The 22756-nt window shown below is 58.9% G+C and overlaps 1 protein-coding gene across 4 annotated transcripts; it reads right to left on the bottom strand.

Annotated features, from left to right (window-relative positions):
• Positions 1 to 2350: 2350 nt before the first annotated feature.
• Positions 2351 to 21389, bottom strand: RRP1 (ribosomal RNA processing 1). 4 transcript variants are annotated; one of them, XR_006965679.1, is made up of 15 exons: positions 21194 to 21387; positions 20013 to 20095; positions 18351 to 18408; positions 16553 to 16638; positions 14788 to 14849; positions 12405 to 12534; positions 12252 to 12316; positions 11901 to 12067; positions 9184 to 9263; positions 8482 to 8579; positions 8278 to 8297; positions 7260 to 7373; positions 6420 to 6717; positions 3989 to 4674; positions 2351 to 3401 (listed from the first exon to the last, which is right to left on the bottom strand). XR_006965679.1 is itself a non-coding variant. In XM_047099471.1 (13 exons), exons 1-13 carry the CDS (start codon positions 21324 to 21326, stop codon positions 6482 to 6484), a joined length of 1332 nt encoding a protein of 443 aa, XP_046955427.1. In that variant the 5' UTR covers positions 21327 to 21387; the 3' UTR covers positions 6164 to 6481. The 4 variants fall into 4 exon arrangements, 2 of the variants coding, with proteins under 2 accessions (XP_046955427.1, XP_046955428.1); XR_006965678.1 differs by having other exon boundaries at positions 2351 to 4674; XM_047099471.1 differs by lacking the exons at positions 2351 to 3401; positions 3989 to 4674 and having other exon boundaries at positions 6164 to 6717.
• Positions 21390 to 22756: the final 1367 nt, after the last annotated feature.

Here is a 22756-nt window from a genome sequence, read left to right as displayed (position 1 = left end):
GGCCCCGGGCAGCTTCCCCCCGGGGCGTATTTCCCAACCATGGGTAGCGAGGAGTCTGAAGGGTCCGGAACAGGGACGAGCGTGCGGTATGGTGGCCTGGAGCTCTGCCAGCTGCTCCGGGCCAACCCCTGGAAGGAGAGGTCTGGGCTCCTGAGGCCCCTCAGAAAGGAAGCCCCCGTGTCGGCCTCACCGGTGGGGCCGGCCACGCTGGGGTAAGATGCCCTCTGAGCCAGCTACGTGGACACCAGCCACCTAAGAGCAGAGCCAGGACCTCAGTGCCTGTGTCCATCCTGGGGCCTGGAGGACAAGGTGGGCTGCTGGGCCGACCCGGAAGAGCGAGGGCCCACGCAGCCCATCCCCATCAGACAGACCCAGGGTTCAGCCCACCCACCCAGGGCACGGGGGCGAGCGCCAGGAGGCCCGTGACTGCAGGGAACCATCCCTGAGAGGCACCTTCAGGGCTCCATTCAAAGAAAAGAACAAGTTGGGGGCTTTGGCCACTGGCCATAAGGGGAGGTGGGGCAGCACCCCCATGACCTGACTGGAGGGACTAGGGACTAGACGAGCCCGTCTGAGGGCCACCGGCGCCCCCAGAGGCCAGTGGCGGGACAGCACCCGCTCCCCGTGGCGGGTCCCAAATAGGATGGGATGGGATGACACGGGGAAGGGGACATCCCCAGGGGCCACCAGAGGGGGCTAGACTACCCTCCCTACACCTCTACCCTGCCCCTCACCCACATCAGGACAGAGAGCTCCATGCAAACAAGGCTACTCCATGGAGGATGCCCGCATGGGGGCCGACACTGGCGGGGGGCGGGGACAGGTTACTTCAGACAGAATTTCCAGTTCCTCTTCACTTAGGAAGGGACGGAGGGAGGGTGTCGGACAGGATAAGGGCAGGTAAATGGGTGGAGGGAGACAGATGAAGAGGGCAGACGGCTGGTAGGTAGGTGGAAGGGACAGGTCGGTGAATGTGTAGCTCAGGAGGTGGACAGAGACGTAAGTGAGCATGTGCCCTTGCACGCGGTGCTCAAGCAGAGCCGTCTTCGGAGCAACCCCACAGCGGACAAGCCTGGCTGATCACCAGCTCAAAGCAGAAGAATCCATGGGAGAGGGACGTGCGGTGACACCGGACTGAAAAGGGAAGTCAAGACTGCCGGGCACAGCTGCTACGGGGAGACCGGGCACCGCCTGACACAGCTCCCTCCAGCCAAATCCGGTTTGGGAAAGAAAATCAGCCCAATTTACCAGCTGAGCGGCCCCTTTCAACAGGCTCCAAGCCCGCCCACTGCTGGGGCCAGCTGGTTGGCACGGCTTTTCACAGTAGAAAGGTCGTCTGGGGAGACGTCCCCATCTGAGACTTAACTGATCCTCACAGGCTTCGGGCTGGGACTTGGAGCCTCAGTCCTTCCCCCACACTGGCTGGCGGTGAGCAGCACAGAGACCCCCCTCCAGGACCCTCCTTTTTCTTCTACAGGGTACAGGCCACAGGATGGGACCTCCCCTGCATCCGCCCCTCCACCCCACTAAGTCCACAACCACCTGGAGTCCGGGTCATCCATCTAAGCCCTGCTGCCCACGTGGGGAACTTCTGGGCTGGGGATGAGGAGACTGTCCTTTGCTGCCAGGCCCTAGTGATTAAGAGGCTATTTTTATAAGGCAGTGTGTGTAAAGGCCGGACCTACCCAAGACATTGGCCAGAAGGCGTCCCAACCTAGGGGGGCTGGCAGGACTGTCCCCAGATTCACCCCCTATCCCACTACCAACGGGACAGGTGCAAAACTGTCACGCCCCTGCTTGAACGTCCCTGGCTGGTCACACCCCTGCTTGAACGTTCAGCACACAGGACCCCCTCACCTGCCCGCCCCTCACCCCCAACCAAACCCCCTCCCTCGCAGCCCTGGTGTCTCTTTGCCCTGGGTGAAAGCTGCCCCCTGCTTTGCCACCCAACCCGCCCGGTCCTCATTACAAAAGCGAAGCAGCGGGCCTGACCCCTTGCTGGTTGTGGCTAAAACGGGAGTTCTGGGTCACGGTAGCGACCGATGAGCAGTTAACTCAGAGGCGGCCCTGGCTGACTCGAGCCCTCCCCTCCGGTTGATTCAAGGCCAGGCCTGCCTTGCCAAGTAAGGCGAGGCAGGGACGAGACTTATCTCCGAGGTCGGTGAGCCGAGACCCCACGGCACAGGGGCAGCCCACGTACCCCGGACCAAAGCTCCAGTCCCACCTACTTGTACTGCTGACACAGAGGAAGCAAAGGGTCCCGAGAGGCCCCTACCTGACCACCGACCCCCAGAGCTACTGTGTAAGCACCCAGGAGAGAATTCCTCAGGTCGCCTCAGACACAAGCTGTATGTGTTCCAGACCTCTTAGTGGTTCGAGAAAACTGTAAATTCATTTATTAGCCTTGTGAGCAATAACCCATCACCACCTCTTGGCAGGGGCTCCTGCCGGTCCAGAAGCCTCACACAGGCTTTCTCCAAGTTAAGAGGCCCCCCACTATGGAGTTTCTTTGGGGGGATGGGTACAAATGTCCCATGCTGGCCCGTGGTGACGGAGGCACGCCCCTGCGGATACATGAAGAACCCCCGGACAGGACACTTTAAGCAGGAGAACTGAACGCCGCGTGAGGTACATCTCAGTGACGTGGTGGCAGAACACAAGATGAAGGGACTCCAGTAGGCCCTCGTCCACACCAGCTCCTCCCGAGCCGGGCAGGGTTGTACCGTCAATCGAGTCAGTGCTCCGTGGAGAAGCGGCCAGTCCCAGGGCTGAGGATTCTTACTGTGACAAAGGTGAGGGGTGGTGGGGGCTCCTTACGGGGAGCAGAAGCCAGCCTCAAGTCTCCCACTGGCCCAAACGGGACATGCTATTAGAATAAGTGGCAGGGACAGATTACAACCCACAAGATAAACAGGAAACCAGGAGCCACCGATGTACGTCAATCAGCGAGTAAATGAAGTTTGGCGAGAAGCTCCGTTTGGGGGCCGCGGAGGCCCTTGCCACACACACCGTTAGCAACCAAGGGAAGGGCCACATTCACAAGCAGGTGCCTCCGCACCAGGGCAGGTGGAAAGCGGAGGCCCGGGCAGGACACGGGGAGAACGAGCACTGTTTCCGATTCCTGCCGAGAGGGGTGACCCGAGTCTAGACGCGAGGGACCACCAGTCACCCGCAGTGGGGACGATGTACGGAATCGCCAGCCTGAGATCCACCGACATCCAGGTCCTGGATGGTACACAAGGGCGGAGGACCTGGTCTCGTTCAGAGGAAGCTGAAGAGAAACGAGAATCAGACGCGGGTGACTCCAGATGGGGTCTCGTGGCTGCAGAGGGCATCGCTGAACAGACCGGAGGCTTCGATGGCACAGAGGGGCCCATGCTAATTCTGACTCGATGACGGTGCTGTGGTTAAGAGAAGGCTGGTTGCAGAAAATGCACCTAAAGTATTCCGGGTGATACGCATCAAGTCAGCACACAACTCTCAAGCGGTTTGGGTGAAAAACGCTCATCGCGTTTGTGACTCCTCTGTAAGTTTCAGGCTGCCTTGGAAAAAACAGCAATATAATCCCCAGCCCGGCCATGTTACCCCCATTTCACAGATAGGTCAGTGAAGGCTCAGAGTGACTGTCTCCTGCCCAACAGCACACAGGTGGACGGCTGAGCCACTCAGGTCCAAGCGGGACCAGGCAGGGGCAGGGGTGAGACGGTCCGGAGCGCACCCCCGCACAGGGGCCAGGTGGGTTCTCTGCAGCCGCAAGGCACCCTCAAGGCCGTCAGTCCGCTCTGATCAGCCGTGGCGCCGTGGCGCCAAGGGCACGCCACAGGCTCACAGGTCAAGCGGCACCAGGGAGCGCCCGCCTAAAGCTGCGCCTCGTCCAGAGGTGGGAACATCAGGAGGTGTGGCGACTGTGAGAAGCCTGGCGGATCTTCACGCAGGTCAAGGAGTCACCTACCGCCCAGCCTAGCAATTCCGTCCCTTGGGTACGCACCGAGGAGCGAGAGCGGGTCCCCGCAGAAGCTCGTGCGTGTCTACAGCGGCACTAGCGGTCACAAGCGCCCCGCGCACAAACGGTTAACGGAAATGCGGTGGAGGCATCCTCCGCTTCGCTTTTATGAAACACCTACGTCAGTACCAGTTCTTGCTAATCAGACTCAATCTGAAGACTTCTGCGTGTAGGGAAAAAAAGACAAAAAGCGGGAAGAGCGTCCAGCACTGGTTCCGCAGCGAGCTGTAACAGAGGCGGCGCGAACCCCAGCAGCCGGCGCGGCCCCGCCAACCTCCTTCCCAGGACCCGCGTCAGCCGCCAGCTGCCAGGGCTCTGAGCTGTGTCCGTGAGCACCTGGGCTCGATCACGACTGATTTTGGGTCTCCATTAGCAAAGTAAGTCCCGGGGAGTAGAATCACAAGAGATTTGGGGTCTGGAAACGCCCAAAAAACTTTCCACGTAAATTAACGGTAACTGTTTTGCTTTATGCCGTTTCGGCTGAAGAAAGGTCTCACAGGAACACTGTGCTTTCGGACAGCAGGTGACACTTGGGCATCCACACGGTGGAACGTTACTCGGCCACACAGGGAATGGAGTCCTGGCCCGGGCGACGTGGGACAACACGGATGCACACAGAAAAATCCGCACCAAAAAGCCGCACGCAGAAGACCCACACGGGATGATTCCATCTACATGGAAAGTCCAGAACACGCAGACGGAAAATGGGTGAGGGTTGGCCAGGGGCTGGGGTGGCGGTGGGGGCCGCGAGAGGGCCAGTTCAAGGACACTGGTTTCTTTGACAAAAGGCTGGAATGCAGATGGTTACGTAACTCTGACCCACGGAGCCCTACGCTCGATGGAGGTGACTTATAATGCCTGTGAGTTACAGCTCAGTAAAGTGATTCTAGAAAAAGAATACACAAGTAATAAACACGTCCTCTTCTGGACACAGGCTCTCCTGGGGGCACTGGGTGGCGGTCACCTTCCGTTTCCTCGAGGTTGCCCTGTTTGGCCCAAGGAGAGCCCGTCCTGACAGGGAGGGGCGACCGCAAGCCGCCCACAGCTGGCCAGCGCGCCAACGGTCACATCGTCCACACGACGCGGTTGGTAAGGGAAGGACCACAGCGTGGCCGGAGAACCGCCTGGAAACAGCACTGAGGAAGCCACAGATCCTCTGATTTGAGGGCTACGATCTGGTCGGATTTTCGTTTCTTCACAAATTCCGCATGTGGCTGTTTCCTTACCTTTTGACCAAAGAAATTTCGGCCGAGACAACAGAGCACAGGCCGTCCCCGCCACACACACAAAACGGCACCAATGGCTAGGGAAGAAACAAGGCCTCAGCAACGTCCGCCTGGCCCCTGCCTGGGCCCGAGCTCTGGGTGGGATGTGCTGCTTTTCCAAATCACTTTGCACAGCAGGAACCATGCCCTCCAGGGTCCAGGGGCCCGCCCCGTCGGCCCCTGGCTCTGCCCACCCAGCTGAACTGACTGAACGGGGCCACCGGGGGCCACCGGCCCTCGCATGCAGCAGGCTTGAGGAACCGGGGCTCAGTGAGAGACTGTGCGGTCCTCTTGCTGGGCTCACCCACACACCTCAGCTCAGCAGTGACCCGGCGGGCCGACCCAGATGGTGCCCACCTGTCCCCTACGCAGCCCCGAGCCCGGAGGCCACCAGGGACCCACGTGGCACTGACTCACACCTACGGTCCTCCTAATCCGCATTCGTGGGCCAGGGGCTTCTCACAGCACCCTGGTTCTGGTCAGGGTCCCGGTCATGTTCCAGCAACACACGACTGCCTCAGACCCACCAGGATGAGCAGCAGGGCCGACGCTGAATTTAAAGGTGCTGAAGGGAGACGGGGGCACCACGGGCCCACCCACAAGTCAGGGCTGAGGGATGAGCAGAGCCAACCTCCCTGCCTCGGACACACCAACCAAGCAGTAGTCGGCTCTGTGTCAGCCCGGCTGCTGACTGTCAGCTCCAAACACAAGTATGCGAAGAGGTCGTCCAGAAAACCACAATTAACGCTCGGTGTCCTCTCCCAAATTTCGAGACGTGTGTGAACTTTTTCTCCACAAAACGGGTACGAGATACAAACACTACTGGGAACAAGCACCTAGCAGTTTTCCCCACTGGAACCCTTCCTGCACGAATGCACCAGAAGCGGGACTCTGCTGGAAAGAACTGCACAGCATTTTATTCATGGACGCCCCGGGGTGTGGCGGGTCACTGGCCCAGGGAGAGGGTCTGCAGGGCACTTTCACGTCTCGGGGGTTCCTGACCAAGGTCAGCACGGCGCCAGCACTTTCGGGCCTGGGGCACGGCCACCGAGCAAGGGGCCCGACCCTCTGCCGACACAGCAGGTCAGGAGCCGCTGCCATGGGGACACGGTCTTAGGAGCGGGGCCCTGCGGCCCTGATCCCCCGCTCACCTCAGCACGAGACGGAGGGGCCGCAGGGAAGGGCCTCCCCGCACGTGCGGGGCCTGCCGGGGTCACTTCCCGCTCCGTGGCGGCTGCCGCCTCCTCATCCGCAGGTCCTGGCAATCGGTCACCTTCGCTCTGGCCCCCGCCCGAGGCCGCCGCCGCCGCCTCTTCCGAGCCCCTCTCCCAGCAGGGCCCCCGGGCTGCTCCTGGGGCCCGGTGCGCTCAGCCCCCGAGCCCTGCCGCCTCGCCATCCTCTCAGCTCCGGAGCTCAGGTCTGGACACGAGTCCTCCTCGCCGCCTTTCCCTACAACAGCAAGGCCACGTGAACAAGGCGCCAGGGCCTGGTTGCCTCGCTTCCACCCGGACCAAAGACGCTGCGGCCTCCAGGGCCGCACGCGGGCCACACAAAGGGAGCCCACACAGAAGCACCGACGGGCTCGGGAGCGTCCCAGCAGCGTGGAGGTCAAGTGCCACAGCCATCGGGCACCCGCGAGGCTATTTATGGTGGCTCCCGGCCGGGCAGGAGGACCGGAAGCAGACCTCCAGGAAAGCCAGCAGACAGACTCAGGAGAGAGGAGGTGGCGACAAACACGCGACCCGAGGGGTGAGGAGGCCCGGAACGCAGGATGAGGCAGGCTGGGTCTGGGGCCCAGCCTAGCATCGCTGCACGAGCTGGGCCACTGACTGCAGCAAGGGCCCGGGCATAAGCCAACACGGGGGGAGGTGGCCTGGGCACGGGCAGAAGCAGTGGCGACCCAGGACACCCTTCAAAGGGTAGATGCCAGGACCTGAGACGGTTAGCACCGTGGGTGAACACCAAGGTTAGCACCAAGGCACGAATCCTACCTGCCTTGTTCTGTAACGCAGATTTGGGCAAACGCTTCTTCGTCTTCCTCTCCCGCCTGTCTTCCTGCAGGTTCCTGCAGGCTTTTTCCGGAACGTCATCCTCAGGGAAGAGCCCTAGGGACCAAGGCAGGTGATCAGGAGGCAAAAGGCAGGTTGCGATGCTGTCGGTGCGCGTTCAGGACCGCAAACCACCATGCAGGGTCCACCTCCAGGCGCCGCGAGTGGGAAGACCGTGTTCATGCCCCCACAGCCACGACCGGCTCGAAGCCGCGCCAGCAGGAAGTGGGGGGGGGGGGGGTTCCTGCAGCGCTGATGGTGGGTCATGACCCATTCCCTAAAAACCTCACGCTGAAAGGGAGCCAAGACCGCCCTCCGGGCCAATGGCGATGTTCTCTATGCTGACGGGGACAGCGCCTGTGACACCCAGACGTATGCAACACGCACGCACGTACGTACGTGCGTGAATTTTACCTAAAAATACCACACTTCAGCTCACGGTGCGCCCAAAGTAGTTGGGGCTACGGTGGGACGGAGGAAGAGGGAGACATGTGACACAGCAGGGACAGTAAATACTGATGGCAAAACTGGACACCCTCCCGACGTCGCTCTGCGTTTAAAAGTTCTCACAGCGAAATGGACATGCCCGTCTCCAGTCATAAGCCGAGAAAACACCTTTCAGAAGAAGCCTCGTTACCAGCCCCCTCAGCCACACACTGAGAAGTGCTACCGTCTGCCACACAGCGTGCCAGCAGCAGGGCAGGCCTGAGAACTCACTAGAAATGCAGGTTCTCGGGCCGCCGCGCCCGGGGGGCCAGCAGAGCGTCACAAGCCCCCGGGGCTCTAGCACACGTGCAGGGCTGACAGCCACAGCATTGGGCTAGGGCGAGCGCAGAACCCCTCGGGCCCCCTCTTCCCCAGACAGAGCCCCGCCTCCGCAGACCAGTCAAGCCGTGAGGGTGACCGCGCGAGCCAGTGCACGCCCAGGAGAAAGGCCGGGGTCCCGGCGCGAGATGCTCACCTTCAGCGAGGTCCTGCAACCTGCAAGGAAAGACAGGCACTCAGCACGGCCACAGCCGCTGCCCGACGGCGGAGGCCGCGCCCGTCTCTGCACCGGGCCGCCCGCGATGAAGCCCCCCACCCGTGCTCTGAGGTCGGGACGGAGGGAAGGCGCCAGGCCAAAGGAGCGAGGGCAACGCCAAGGACAGAGGGAAGGGCAACTTACTTCCGGATCACTTTGTAGAGGCGCTTCCTGTTCTGGGAAGGGGTGTCCTGCTGACTGGCCGCCGCGAACAGTCTGCTGGCCACAGCCTCATAGTCAAACTGTTGCCCAAAAAGAGACACCAGTCACCTCCCAGCTGCTCCGGGAGCGGAAACCGAGCAGAGAGAGCACGCAGACCACATGCAGACTCTCCGATGGGGTCACAAGGACGGGTCCTGATGACGTCCTCCCGAGTCCCCTCCGCTAACACCACGTACAAGGCATGAGGCAGCGAGCAGGACCCCAGCGCTGCTGACAATGTAAAGGGCCCACCCAGGCCAGCCTCTCTGTGACCCCGCCCGCCCGCCGCGCCCCGGGCAGCCACATCACGATGAGCAGAAAACACTCGTTCAACTCTGACAGATGCTACTTAGGCCATACACCTAATTCCTACTCCTTTAACAAGAAGTCAACGTTTGAAAAGTTAGTAGGAAGTGTACGTTTCCAATGGGCCTGAAGTCACAGGTCCTATTTGCCGGGTTCTGACCCCGAGCGCAACACAAAAGGTGACCCATCGGCAGTGCTATCTCACGGGTCTAGTGCTCCAAGAGGCGAACAGGGCGCACACCGCTTGCGAGGACTCCGTGACTCGGCACGTGAGGGGCTGGAGCGCCCGCCTTCCTGGAGAGCAGAGGCGGAGCCAGGCCCCGAACACAGGCCACCCACCTGGAGGACGGGGCCCATGCTGTCCTCGCCATCTCCTGCTGGCTCCTCGCTCGTGTCAGGTGCGGCCCCGTGGAGAGAGCCTAGAACAAAAGGGCCCCCGTGAACAGGTGCACATACCCAGCGTGCAGAGGACCCCAACACAAACACCTGGGAACCTGGAGCCCCGTGCACCAGGGCCCAAGACCTGGGCAGAGGTAGGTGCAGGCTGGGGTGGGGGTTCACACCGAGGGGTGAGGTGCCACTGCAGGCCTGGAAACGAAAGCAACGTCCCAAAGGCGGCGGGGCCTGAGCAGTCCTTAGAGCGAAACTAAGAATCACGAGCGGGCGTCTTACACAGCCAACGTAGCGTCAGAAGTTCCAGAGACAAAGAAGAGGGGTGCTAGATGCCACCACGGGAGAGCCCCGGATCAAGGGGCCGCAGAGACAGTGTTCAGATCGCTCGGGGCTATGATGTCACGGCCTACCTACGGCATGGTTCTGGACAGCAGGCAGGCACGCGGGACAGAGAAGGGGGACGGCAGGGCCACAGGCAGGCTCGGGGGGCCCTCCAGAAGACTACTAAACCTGCCTGTGTCGGGGCGACTCGGCTACAGAGGAAAAGGATGGGCAAGATACACAAGATGGCCGGATAAAACGCTGGGGGCACAAACACAGCCACCAGGAGAGCTCCACTGGGGGCGTGAAGAGCTGGCGGGGGGGGGATATTAACCCTTGAATCTACGTGGTCAAATGACCTTCCATAAGGGCTCTAGAACCACTCACTGGGGAAGGACAGGCTCTTCAACACACGGTGCTGGGAAAACTGGACATCCATGTGCAAGGGAACGAAGCTAGGTCCTGACCTCGCACCATAAACAAAAATCAGCTTGAAGTAGGTGAAAGACCCACGCGTAAGAACTCAAACAGTGTAACTCTGAGAAGTAAATAAAGCAAGGCCCTCACGAGACTAGACGCAGCGAGGACTTCTCAGGTGTGGCCCAGAAGACACAGGGAACAGGGCAATTGAATTTTATGAGGATGAAAACTTCCGTGCATCCAAAGCCGCTACCCAGAGGGCAGTGCACAGAGGGAGAAGACATCTGCGAATCACAAACCCGACAAGGCGTGAGTGTCCAAAACACACAGGGAGCCCCTAACACTCAGCGGCACAGGGCACCCTCCCCTGCCCAAAACAAAGGACTAGGGCAGACCCATCTCCGGGAAGACGCGCAGACGGCCACCAAGCGCATAAGGGTGTTCACATCCCCGATCATCAAGGACACACAGACCAAAACCACAGCGAGACACCCCCTCACACCCACGGGGATGCTCCCGCCAGCAAAACAGGACATGGGGCCCTTTGTGCGCTGTTGCCAGGAATGCAAGGCGGTGCAGCTGCTGTGGAAACAGCATGGAGGGGGTCCCCCCAAAATTTTAAAGACAATTATGTATGATCCCACAATCCCACTTCAGGGCATTTGCCCCCACGAACTGAAAGCAGGGACTCCGAGCAATCCCTGTTCACCCATGTTCACTGCAGAGTCCCTCACAGTAGCTACAATGTGCAAGCAACCCAAGGGTCCCTCGATGGGTGACTGGACACCCATAACGTGGTCTATGCACGGTGGTGCACTATTCAACCTTAAGAGAAAGAAAAGGAAAGAAACTGACATGCGCTCGAGGACGTGATGCTGAGTGAAATCAGCCGGCCACAAAAGGACAAATCCCGTGGGACGCACTTATATGAGGCCCAGAGCAGTCAGCGTCACAGAGACAGAGAACGGATGGTGGGCGCCATTGGCTGGGGAGGGAGCGATTGAGGGGAGGGGGTCAGTGTTTAACGGGGACAGAGTTTCAGTATGGAAAGATGGAAAGTTCCAGAAAGATGGTGGGGGCAGCTGCACAACAGTGTGAACACGCTTACCACCACCGAACTGAACACTTAACGATGGTTAATGTAGCAAGCTTCAGGTAACGCATATTTTCGCACAAGAAGAGTCAGAGGCAGGCAGAGCCCTAAAGCTGGCGGCAGACGCACGCCTGCAGCCGCAGGCCACAACCGAGGCCACAGGCCACCTGAGATCAACTGACGTCCCACAAGGACCCACATGAGCATCGAGACGGTGAACAGACCCCAAAGCCCTTCCCCGGGACATCCCCCGTGACAGGTTTCCCCGTGGTACGCTCCATCCACTCACTCACCCACCCACCCCGGCTCGTGGGCACCTCGTCTGTGCCAGGTGCCGCTCCCGGCACTGGGGACGCAGCTGTGATCAACAACCCTCGCCATCCTGGGGGAGCCCACGTCCGGTGGGGAGAAAGGGCCACAAATGACAAACGTCATTTATCTAAGTGATTTATCCCAGAAAATGAGGTGTGTTGTGGGGAAACCCAGTGAGCGAGCCAAGGCAGGGGCTGGGAGGCTGTTTAAACAGGGTGGTCCGGGTGGGCCCAGTGATGGAGGGTTGGGACCGGAGAGGAAGGGTGAGCGGGGAGGAACCGTAAGTCAGAAAGGAGCCAGGGAGTCAGGATCGCATCCTGGGAAAAGGAGGCTGGAGGGGAAAAACACACGTGCTTGTTTCTGGAAGTCAACCCGGCTGCCGGGCCACGGATAAAAGCTGGGGGTATGCTCAGGAACAAGGGGACCAGGCCAGAGGCGAATGCGGGAACCCCGGCAGGCACCGAAGCTTGCCGGGCCAAGACGGGTGCCGGCACACCAGATGCGCTGTGACCCTCACCTCTCCGTGGCTCCTTGGACGGCACGTCCTCCTCCCGCTCGTCCTCCGGCGTCCCCTCCTCCTCCTCTGGTGCCTCCAACTCATTCATAAGGTCCTCGATGGCAAACGGGGCCTGCTCCACGATCGTTTCAAAGACGCCCCGAGTGATGTTATGCAAGACCAGGGAGCTGAGGGGCAGCCGCACAGGAGCAGGCCAGTTAGGTCGCGCCCATCCAGCCAGCCCCGCCCGCGGCAGCCACCCTCCAGTGGCCCTGTCATGCACCCGGACGGGACTCAGCCTCTCTTCCCGGAGGTGGGCATCCGGGGAATTCGGCGAGAAAGAACCGGCCGGAGGAAGCCCCTGCCACTCACTCCTTAGTCTGAGCGGCGATCGTGCAGAAGGGCTCGATGAACTTGAGGTTCTGGTCCGCCGTCAGCTACGAGGAGAGACGGGCGTGGCCTGAGGCCCTCGTGCCTGAGCACAGGCGAGGGGCTCGGCCGCCACCCTCGGCCCGCCGCCCTCACCTCCGTGGAGCCCACTTTGCTCAGCTCCTCCAGGAAGATCTCAAGGAAGTGGCTCTTGACCCCGCTGGGGGCCTGGCTGTCAGGGTGCAGGATCTCTGTCGTCAGCAGCTCCAGCAGCCGTTCCGCCTGCCTGAGGAGGGAGACGGGCAGGTACAGCAGGCGGCCACAGCCGGCCACGAGCCAGTGAGGTCCCTCTACCTGAAGCGGAACTCTGACGGGGCACGGTGACAGCAAGCGCCCATCCTCCCAACGTGCCGCTTTCCGCCGGTGCCGATCTGGTGACCCGGGCGGGTCTGTTCCAGCACAAAGGACTCGTCATTACAGACGCGGGACCACTGTCGGCACCAGCACACGTGGCAAGACAATCTCAGCTACGAGGGCCTTCCCTTCCATCACCACGCCGGGGGCCTGGAGTGACAAGAGGCCGCACCACCACGTCTCACACGGCTCCGTCCTCAAGGGGAAGGAACGCCAGGACAGGGCAAAGAAAGGAGGGGAGGCCAGCGAGGGGGAAGAGCCGCTTCCCCGGTTCCACTGCATGGAGTACGTGGCCCGGGCAGACCACGTCTGCCCTCCCCTAGCATGCTGGTTTCAGTGGTCTGAGGCCTGGGGCTCCAAGGTCAGAGAGCCCTGGCGACCAGCCTTCAATGGTCCCGATGCATCGAGGTGCAGAGTGACGTAGCGTTCCCTTCACCTGAATTGTAGAACGCGCCTTCTTTAACGAGCTCCGCGGCTGAAGCGGACGCTTGGCCGCACGGGGACTCGCTGGCTAGGAAAGGATGCTGTCTGCGGCTCAGCCCCGGGACCCCTCCTCCCAGGCCTGTGCCAGTAACGAACGTTGCCAGGCAACCGGCGCCATCCGGCTGTGCGAGAACGGGGACAGGCTGCAAGGACAGCCGGGGCGGACAGCACTGGTGACCCCAGGCCGATGGGAGGCTACCAGCTTCTTCAAGAGGACCTCTGCATTCAATTCCCCACAACGAGGCTGGAACTACTCTCGCAATGATAAACCGAAGAGTTAACAGAAATAAGACGTCCCTTTAACATGCCCCTCTGCTCAGGCACCAGCCACCTACGGGGACTGAAATCCTGAGTCCCGTCGGGTGGGCGCCTGACCCCGGGCACCCCCCGCCCCCCCCCCCCGGAAGTAAAGGATGAAAATCACTCAAAAGCAGAGGCACCCTTGCCCTAAACATGAAGTCACGCATAATCAGGGAACTACGGTCCGCTCCTGCCGATCCATGTTTATTCGGGAAAACGCGGGCCAGAGACAAGGACGTCCCCTCACTCTCCAGAAGACGCGCCGCCTGGGCTGGGACACACGCCTGGTGCAGCAGCTAGGCCAGTGGCACTGGTTTTAGGGTCCGCATGCTTGAAGTGAGCACTTTAGCATACATACGATTCTTAATCACGAAACCACTCAACAGTATGTTGTTTCCGACCCTCCCCGCTCCCTAGACCTTGCAGCAGAACACGGGACACAGGGGGCGTCCTCGATGCATCATCAGTGAAATAAAAAAGCGCTCTGCAAATGTGGTGTTTGCTCCACGCCCCTCTGTGCCCCGCACACAGAACACCGCAGGACCTTAAAGGTCGTTACCTGTTGCTGTTCAGCATCTTAAATGTGTTCTGAGTTCCTATACAGGGAAGTGTCACTCTCACAATGAGAAAAAAGTGTAAGGAAACAGAGTTTTAATTTTAAAAGCTTTAAAATGGCAGCTCAGAAACCCATCTGGAGCCGCAGACCTCGGCCTGCCTCCTGAAAGTGTAGACAGTGGTGCCATACCTGGGAGGCACGGCCCAGGTGGCCTTGCCGGCCGTGGTCCCGGGGGGCCCAGGAGGGTGGAGGAGGGCTGGGGCTCGGCACAGCCCCCCAGCCCGGAGCCCGGGGCCGGCCACAGACCGAGGGGGCCTCTTAATGTGGGGCACGCGGACTTCCCTCATCACAAGCACCACTGTCAAAAGTGACAAGTCTGAATGAGTCAAAAATTTCTGTAACTGGAAGCAAATACCACTGATAACAGAGCCAACTATGCCACCCCATACGAAAACAAAACAAAAAACAAAAACAACCACCTTGGCTGTGCGTTAACTATATTGAGAAATGACACTACGTTATTTACAATGAGAGAACTCAATTGGGATTCAGAGTAAGAACTCACCATCGAGGCTGAAAATGTTCACTTCTGAGAACACAAGAACCAACTATGATGTTACAAATGCCTTCCTATGAAGCACCACTGGGTCACCCTTTAACGGGAAGACTGACGTCTCTTTATGACAAACAGCTAAAGAAGAGGCACGTGACCCAACCCCCAGGGAAGGAACGTGGGCTCGCCCCTGAGAAGCACAGCGGCTCTCAGGATGCACCATGAGTACCAACCTTTCTTCCCACCCCTGCATCTTCAGGGCCTTCAAGGACTCGTTCAGGACCATCCGCATGAGCTGTGGCATGAACAGAGACCCCCGTTAGTGGGAGCAAGGCCCCGACTTCCCAGAATCCCCTCCACCCTGGTCGTCTCTGTGGCCCAGAGCGCACAGCAGGCCCCCCAGAGCTGCTGGTGGGCAGGACACCAAGCTTCAGGACCCTGAGTCCAGAGGATACGCCGCTGCCCCCAGGCTGGGATGCTCCCACCTTCCAAGGGCACCCGGAATTCCAGCTCACAGTGGACACATCCGGGGGCACCGGCAGCACCATCAACAAAAGCCAAACGGAAGTGTCCTCGTTTCAGGGGTGGGAGCAGGGAACCAAGCGTGGGTCCCCCCTGGGGAGGCAGAGCGCTTTGGGAAAACCAGGTCTGAAACGGAGAACGGCCCCTCTGGGCCTCCCGAGGGCTGCTGTCCCGACAGAATGGAAGCATTCGCTCGCTCTCTCGTCTTCACATCAGGTCCCGGCCCCCCCCCACAACTCCCCGCTTCCCACTGCAACAGCCTTTTCACCCGGTTTCCCCACCGTCCAGAGGCCGAGCAGCACGCCGGCAGAGGGGTCCGGCAGTGGCAAAGGGACAGAGGGTGCACAGGGCACAGCTGGCAGCCAGAAGACCCGTGCCTAGGAACACGGGGTCTCATGTGACATCACTCCTGGGGCCGGCGGCGCCACCAAGAGGGCTGGCCTCTACAGGGGGCTGTGCTGCTGGGCGCGCTCACACGGGCCCCCACCAAGCAACAGAAGCCATCCTTCCAAGGTCGCGGCAACTGCATCTCAGGGAACGGGGAGCTGACTTACACAGAAGCTCCTCTGTCTTGTAAACCTGCATCTAGTGCACGTGCACAGCTCGGGCCCTGGCCCCACCCCGACTGCCCTAGCGCCCACCCTCCTTCCTACTTGGGCTCCGGGCCTTGCCCGCTAGCTGGTCCTCACCCTGACATCTGAGATACACAGTGTCCACGCAGCCCTGGGCCAAGTCTGAGCTGGCAGCCGATCCCGAGTAACTACAGCCCCACGGGGCCGTCCTCAGTGAGGCCCAGCCAATGCCCTACTGGGTTCCCACTGGGTCCCCTGCTCTCAGACGGCAACACTGCCCCAAGTCCCAGCGGATACCACGGTAGTAACGAGACTGCGGTTCAAATGGGGGGGAGGGGAGTGGACGGCAAGACCCTGAGTGCGTAAAACTCCACTTGTCCTGCATTTCTGAGAGCAGACAAGTAACCGAAGTTCGCAGGAATGCAGCACAGAAAAGAAAAAGGGGATTCTGCACACAACTATCACATGAATCGTCCTCACGCAGAGGAAAACATCACAGGCTGGAGCCCACCGTGGACCCGAGGTCTGTGTCTCGGGCACGAACCCGACGGAGGCTTGCTGGCTCACAGGTCCACGGCCTCTCCAGCAGGGATGCGATGGCTGCACCACCGACTCTCCCCAGACGGGTGACTCTGACACCCCTGCCTGAGACCGAAGCCCGTGCATTACGTTCTGAACCGTCTGCACGCTCACCGACCCTGAGATGGGGCAGACGCTGTGGAATCGCGGGCCCGTGCTCCCCTCGAGGGTCACAGTCCTCAGGGCCACCGCGCTGCCCAGGCAGGGCAGGAAAGGCTCAGAGGCCACATCTCTCGGTGCCGTGCCCCCAGCTCTCCCCCACCTGCCCTCATGCCCACCGCCGCCGGCACGGCGGGGCCCAGAGAAGAACGCAGAGCCTCCTCACCATGTAGAACTTATCCAGGCGCAGTCTGTCAATGCCTGTCCACTCGCGGTTCATGGTTTGCCAGAATGTTTGAAGGAACAGGTGCTCTGAAGGAGAAAGGCCAGAAGAGAATCACAGGGGAACACGGATGCTGCTTTGCAAAGTGGGGTGAGAGAATGTGGAGAAACCCGGTCAGGACGCCACGCGCAACCAACCGCTGGGGTCCTTGCCCCAGGCCGCGGAGCTCACAAGCGGTGTTAGGAAGCGAGCCTAGAAATGGGACCAGGAGGGACCTCAGAAAGCAAGCGCCCAGCTACAACCTCAAACCGCAGCCACGTTCTCTGAAGAACAGGCACAGAAAGCTGGCAAAGCCGGCAGCAGAGAAGCAGCTCCAGCCAGTCCCCCCGCCCCCTCCCCGACACCCACGCCCGGCCCCCACATCCCCTAACCCGCTCAGGCACAGAACCCCACCAATGGCGGGAAGTCACACACAGTGCTACGAGCTGTGTCCCCCAAATTCTCGCCGAACCCTAACCCCAGGACCTCGGAATAACTTTATCTGAAGATCGGGTCTTTAAAGAGGGAACGAAGGGGGCGCTTGGGTGGCGCAGTCGGTTAAGCGTCCGACTTCAGCCAGGTCACGATCTCGCGGTCCGTGAGTTCGAGCCCCGCGTCAGGCTCTGGGCTGATGGCTCAGAGCCTGGAGCCTGTTTCCAATTCTGTGTCTCCCTCTCTCTCTGCCCCTCCCCTGTTCATGCTCTGTCTCTCTCTGTCCCAAAAATAAATAAATGTTGAAAAAAAAAAAATTTTTTAAATAAAGAGGGAACGAAGGTAAAATGCGGCGAGCGATGGGGGCCCTAAGCCAATCTGACTTGAAGAGATCAGGACACAGACACACAGAGGGACGAGCGGGTGAGGACACGGGGAGAGGACGGTGTCTGCACGCCCAGGAGCAAGGCCTCCAGGAACCAGCCCTGCCCACGCCTTGACCCTGGGACACACGTGGGGCCTCCCTGATCTCCTGGGACAAGTCTCTCCAACAGCAAAGGTTGGTCAGGCGCTTCAATAACAGACAAGCCCAAGTCCAACTCGTACAACTATCACCAGGCGACTCCTTCTACTTGGCCTTCTGCAGGCTCTCAGAGAGAACAAGTTAGAAAACACAGACCTCCGCTGTCTGCTCAGATGCAGTTACCTCGACTACCTGTGCACCCCGAACTGCAACTACTCCACCCACGTAAGTGTAACTGAACTAAACCCGCCCGGTCCTCACCAGCAACGGCCACACTATCTACAGGGTGACACCGGGCCACTCTGGCTGTGGCCCACCTGAACACCGTGGGGAGGTCAACACTGCCGGCGCCCGGCCCCAACGCCAGAGCCACATTCATCTGGACCAGGGTCTAGACATCAAGATTTGTAAAGAGGCCCCAGTGATCACAGCGGGCAGGCAGCAGGGTTGAGAATGACACATCTTGGGCAGGACAAAAACAGAAGCGCTGGGGAAACACTGAGGGAACACCCCAACTATCAGGTGACTCAGCCAAGCAATTTGGCAACCCTGCACTAGGTCTCCATTTCTAGGTCTCCGTTTTTATTTTAAAACGTAAGATACCGGCCCTTTAGACTCCAGCTGGGTCCGCGGTGGATAAACAGGTTAATACCGTCGGACACCTAGAGCAGGGTTTTGCAGTTAAGCACCAGCAGACGCCAGGAAGAACGGGGCCTCCCTTTTCTCTAGGTCTCAGGATGCAAGCCTCCCACGTCCGGTAGCCAACGCTCAGTCGTTCTGCCCTTACCCCAGGGCAGGGATACTCACGTGCCTCTGTGGTCTGAAAAGCATGGATGAGCTGGGAAATGGTCCTCCCTAGTTCCTCCTGCGTGGTAAACAGTAAAAACCGCTCTCAGACCCTGAAGAAACGTGGTCTTACAACAAGAAGCATCAGCAGAGAGGGGCGCCTGGGTGGCTCAGTAGGTTAAACATCCGACTTCAGCTCAGGTCACGATCTCGCGGTTCGTGAGTTCAGAGCCCGACGCGGGGCTCGAACTCACGGACCGCGAGATCATGACCTGGCTGAAGTCGGACGCTTAACCGACTGCGCCACCCAGGCGCCCCTACTTTATTTTTTTTAAGTAAGCTCTGCTTAAAAGAGCTTCAGCTCAATGACCCCAAGATCAAGAGTCGTCGCCGGCTCTACCTAAGGTGCCGGCCAGGCGCCCCCAGGCTCTCACTTCTGAATGATCCAGCTTTCTCTTGCCGGCAAGAGTTGTTTCCTCTGGAATGCCATCTCTCCTTCTATTCCTTCTAAACCTCCACCAAAATCTTTCAAAATGCAGGGACACCCGGCTGGCTCAGTTAAGTGTCTCTTGATCTCAGTGTCATGGGTTCAAGCCCGGTGTTGGGCTCTCCATGCTGGGCATGAATACTACTTAAAAAAAAAAAAATCAGGGGCGCCTGGGTGGCGCAGTCGGTTGGGCGTCCGACTTCAGCCAGGTCACGATCTCGCGGTCCGTGAGTTCGAGCCCCACGTGGGGCTCTGTGCTGACAGCTCGGAGCCTGGAGCCTGCTTCCGATTCTGTGTCTCCCTCTGTCTCTCTGCCCCTCCCCCATTCATGTTCTGTCTCAAAAATAAATAAACGCTAAAAAAATTTTAATATAAAAGGATGTTTATTACAATATTGGGTTTTTTTGGTTTTTTGTCTACTCACTCATTATTTTTCAATTTACATCCAAGTCAGTTAGCATATAGTGCAACGATGATTTCAGGAGTAGCTTCCTTAATGCCCCTCACCCATTTAGCCCATCCCCCTCCCACAGCCCCCCCAGTAACCCTGTTTGTTCTCTGTATTTAAGAGTCTCTTCTGTTTTGTCCCCCTCCCTGTTGTTTTTATATTATTTTTGTTTCCCTTCCTTTATGTTCACCTGTTTTGTCCCTTAAAGTCCTCATACAGGTCAAGTTACATATTTGTCTTTCTCTAATTTTACTTAGCATAATACCCTCTAGTTCCATCCATGTTGTTGCAAATGGCAAGATTTCATTCTTTTTGATTGCCGAGTAATACTCCGTTTTGTGTGTATATATATATATATATATATATATATATACACATATATATATACATATATATACCACATCTCCTTTATCCATTCATCCCTCAGTGGACATTTGGGCTCTTTTATACTTTGGCTATTGTCAACAGCACTGCTATAAACATGGGGGTGCCTGTGCCCCTTTGAAACAGCACACCTGTATCCCTTGGATAAGTACCTAGTAGTGCAATTGCTGGGTCGTAGGGTAGTTCCATTTTTCATTAAAAAAAACCCAAAAAACACAGTTTTTTGTTTTTTTAGCAAAAAATAAAAAATACAGCATCGAAGCTGTGAAAGTGCACCCAGTGTCTGAGGCTACCTTAAATGCCCATCTGTCCTCCCACTGGCACGGCTACTCCGGCTTCTCCTGCTACCGCCTCATACGCTCACCTGGAGGAGGGCCTTGTCCTGCATCCACATGCAGTAAAACAGTCCTTTCCAAACCTTCAGCAGCTCGTCATGAGTGAAACCACCTGCACCAGAAACAGCAACACTCGAGGTAAACCAAGATTTTAGTGCCGGGAACAAAGCCAGAGAAATGCGACCGCCCGAATTACATCAAAGCCTCTCACTGTAAAGGTACCTGGCCCTCTCCTCCAGCCCATCCTCTCAACTCAGAACCCGCTGGGACTGGGCCTAGTCTCCCAGGTAACAGCCATTTCATTCATCCGATAAACAAGAATCTACAAGTATCCATATTCCATTTCTGGACTCTCAACACTGCATGCGTCTGTCATAATGCATTCAGCTCTACACTTGGGATTTGTGCATTTTTGTGTTAAGCTTCAAATTTTAAATGAAAAAGTTAATTCATTCAAACTAGTAAGGGAGCTACAGAAAAGCACTTGAAATATTTACAGGGGTCCTAAAAATGTGCCCGGCACTCCGTTCCTGAAGCAATGGTTCTCAGACTTTAGCACTAGGAATGGAATCACTTGGAAGGTTTCTGACTCCTTAGGGCTGGAATGGGACTCAATAATTTGCATTTCTAACACGTGCCCGGGTGACGCGGAAGCTGCTGATAGGGGCCACACTTTCAGAACCAGCGTTAGAGAGATCAGTTCACAAGAAGCACGTTCTCCGCCCCGGCAGAGGCCACACTGCACCTAACTCAGACCACAACCCAGTGACTACACAAAGAGAAAACTACCAACGGCAACAAATGCCGCCCTGAGGGAAAAATACCGAGTGCCCGAACACCGGGTAGCAGAGATATCAGAACACACGGTCTGATGACGACGCCGGTTCCCAGGGGGAGGGAGGTCTGAGCTGGGAAAAGGAGGTAAGGGCTTGGGGGGGGGGGTGTCCACGAAGAGGGACACGTGGTCACCACCACCACCTGGAGGAGCCGCAAGGGGCCGGAGAGGAGAGGGGCGCAGGGCGAGAGCTCGCCGGGCAGGACAGGGGGGCCTGCACCACACGGAGGCCGCGCCAGCCCGGCCACGTGGAGGTCCCGCGTGGTTCGGAGGTCCCACCCGGCCCCGCGCCTCCGCAGGCCTCCGGCCGCCCCGCGACCCCCGCCGCGGTCCCACCGCCCGCAGGGCGCCCACGCCCCGCCGGCCCACGCCAACCTGCGGCCCGCTGAGTCCTGGCGACGATGTATTTCCGGAGCCTCTTCACCGCCCGGTCCCGGGTCACCTGCTCGTTCCCGGCCAGGCGCTGGGCCAGCTGGATCTCCGGGGGGAGCGGCACGCGCGGGCCCATGGCGAACGCCCCCGACCCTCGGGCGCCGACGACCACTTCGCTTCGCCGGGGCGCGCGCGCGCGCGTGACGTCACAGGACCGCGCCGGCCTCTCTGGGGCGTGCGCGTGACGTCATCGGCCCCGCCCGTCTCTCTCGGCGCGCGCGAGTGACGCCTCCCGGCCGCGCGGGCCTCTCTCGGAGCGTGAGCTCCCGCCGCCTGGCGGCGGGTCCGGGATGCCGCTTCGCTGGTTCTGCGGGTGGCCGTTGCTCCTGGACACTCGGGGTTGAAGAGAGACCATTATGGGGCGCCTGGGTGGCTCGGTCGGGTCAGCGTCAGGAGTCTTCATCTAGGCTCAGGTCGTGATCTCACCGTGGGTGAGGTCGAGCCCTGCGTGGGGCGCCATGCTGGCAGTGCGGAGTTGGCTTGCAGTTCTCTGCCTTTCTCTCTCTCTCTCTCTCTCTCTCTCTCTCTCTCTCTCTGCCCCTCCCCTGCTTGCGCGCGCGTGGGCTCTGTCTCCCTCTTTAAATAAATAAATAACTTAAAAAAAAAAAAGAGGAAGAGGTCGCTAAGCGTGTGCCAGTCTTTGGGGGGGCTGTAGTTCACCCTGTAAGGGTTAAATGGTAGAGTAGGGCTAACGCTTAGCTTGAAAAATAACAGCGTTGTGTTGACACTGAAGGTTAAGCGATAACAGCCTTGCTTTGCTCTTGTAACCTAGCTTCATACTCTTGTAAATTAGGCCTCACCAATTAAGGAAACAAAAGTTCAAAGAAAAGAGCAGCGGAGGCAGCGGAGGCAGCGTCAAGGAGACCCACTGGTTGCAACTTAGAGGCAGAAAGTCTAAAATAAACACCTCATTAGGCAACTGTTTCTGACTCATCTGGAAACTTTCTTTGTTCTGTTCCCGGGTGATGATAAAACGATGTGATCGGTTATAAAAACTCTGTACCCCGGCTGTTCGGGGCCGCACTCTTATCAAGCGTGTTGGTCCCGATCGGTCGGCCTTGCCTCTCATTGTAATAAACTTTGTTGTGACTGTCACTGGTGCCCGTAGCATTCTGTTTCAGGAGTCGTGTGGATGCGACAACCCGCCAGGGGGCGAAGGATACCAGAGAGCAAGCATAGGAGTGGTCGAATTGGAGGCAGACCCCGCGAAGCCCCCCATGAACGGTTGGTGCAGGCGAAGGTCATCCGAAAATGCAACAACGGAGGGAAAAAGATGTCACGGGGAGGGGGGTGTCAGCCGCACCCCAAATGTCTGGCACCACCGGGGCACCGTGTACCAGTGTTGCCGAGGGGTCTATCACAGCCAGTAACTCAGAGAAGGAAGGGGAGCCCTGGCGCTGCCCGGTCAACTGCTCCCTCCCAGGAATCGAGGAGCCTGCACAAGTGGAAACACAGCTCAGGGCCGGGTTTGCCAACAGTGTTGTCGAACAAACGTGGATAAACATC

Source organism: Lynx rufus, unplaced genomic scaffold (assembly GCF_022079265.1).
Source record: "Lynx rufus isolate CCGP_SWC_20201006 ecotype Redwood Valley unplaced genomic scaffold, mLynRuf1.p SCAF_5, whole genome shotgun sequence".
NCBI lineage: Eukaryota > Metazoa > Chordata > Mammalia > Carnivora > Felidae > Lynx > Lynx rufus.
The sequence above is the reverse complement of the archived record's forward strand: the minus strand, read 5'-3'. Positions and strand labels throughout refer to the sequence as shown.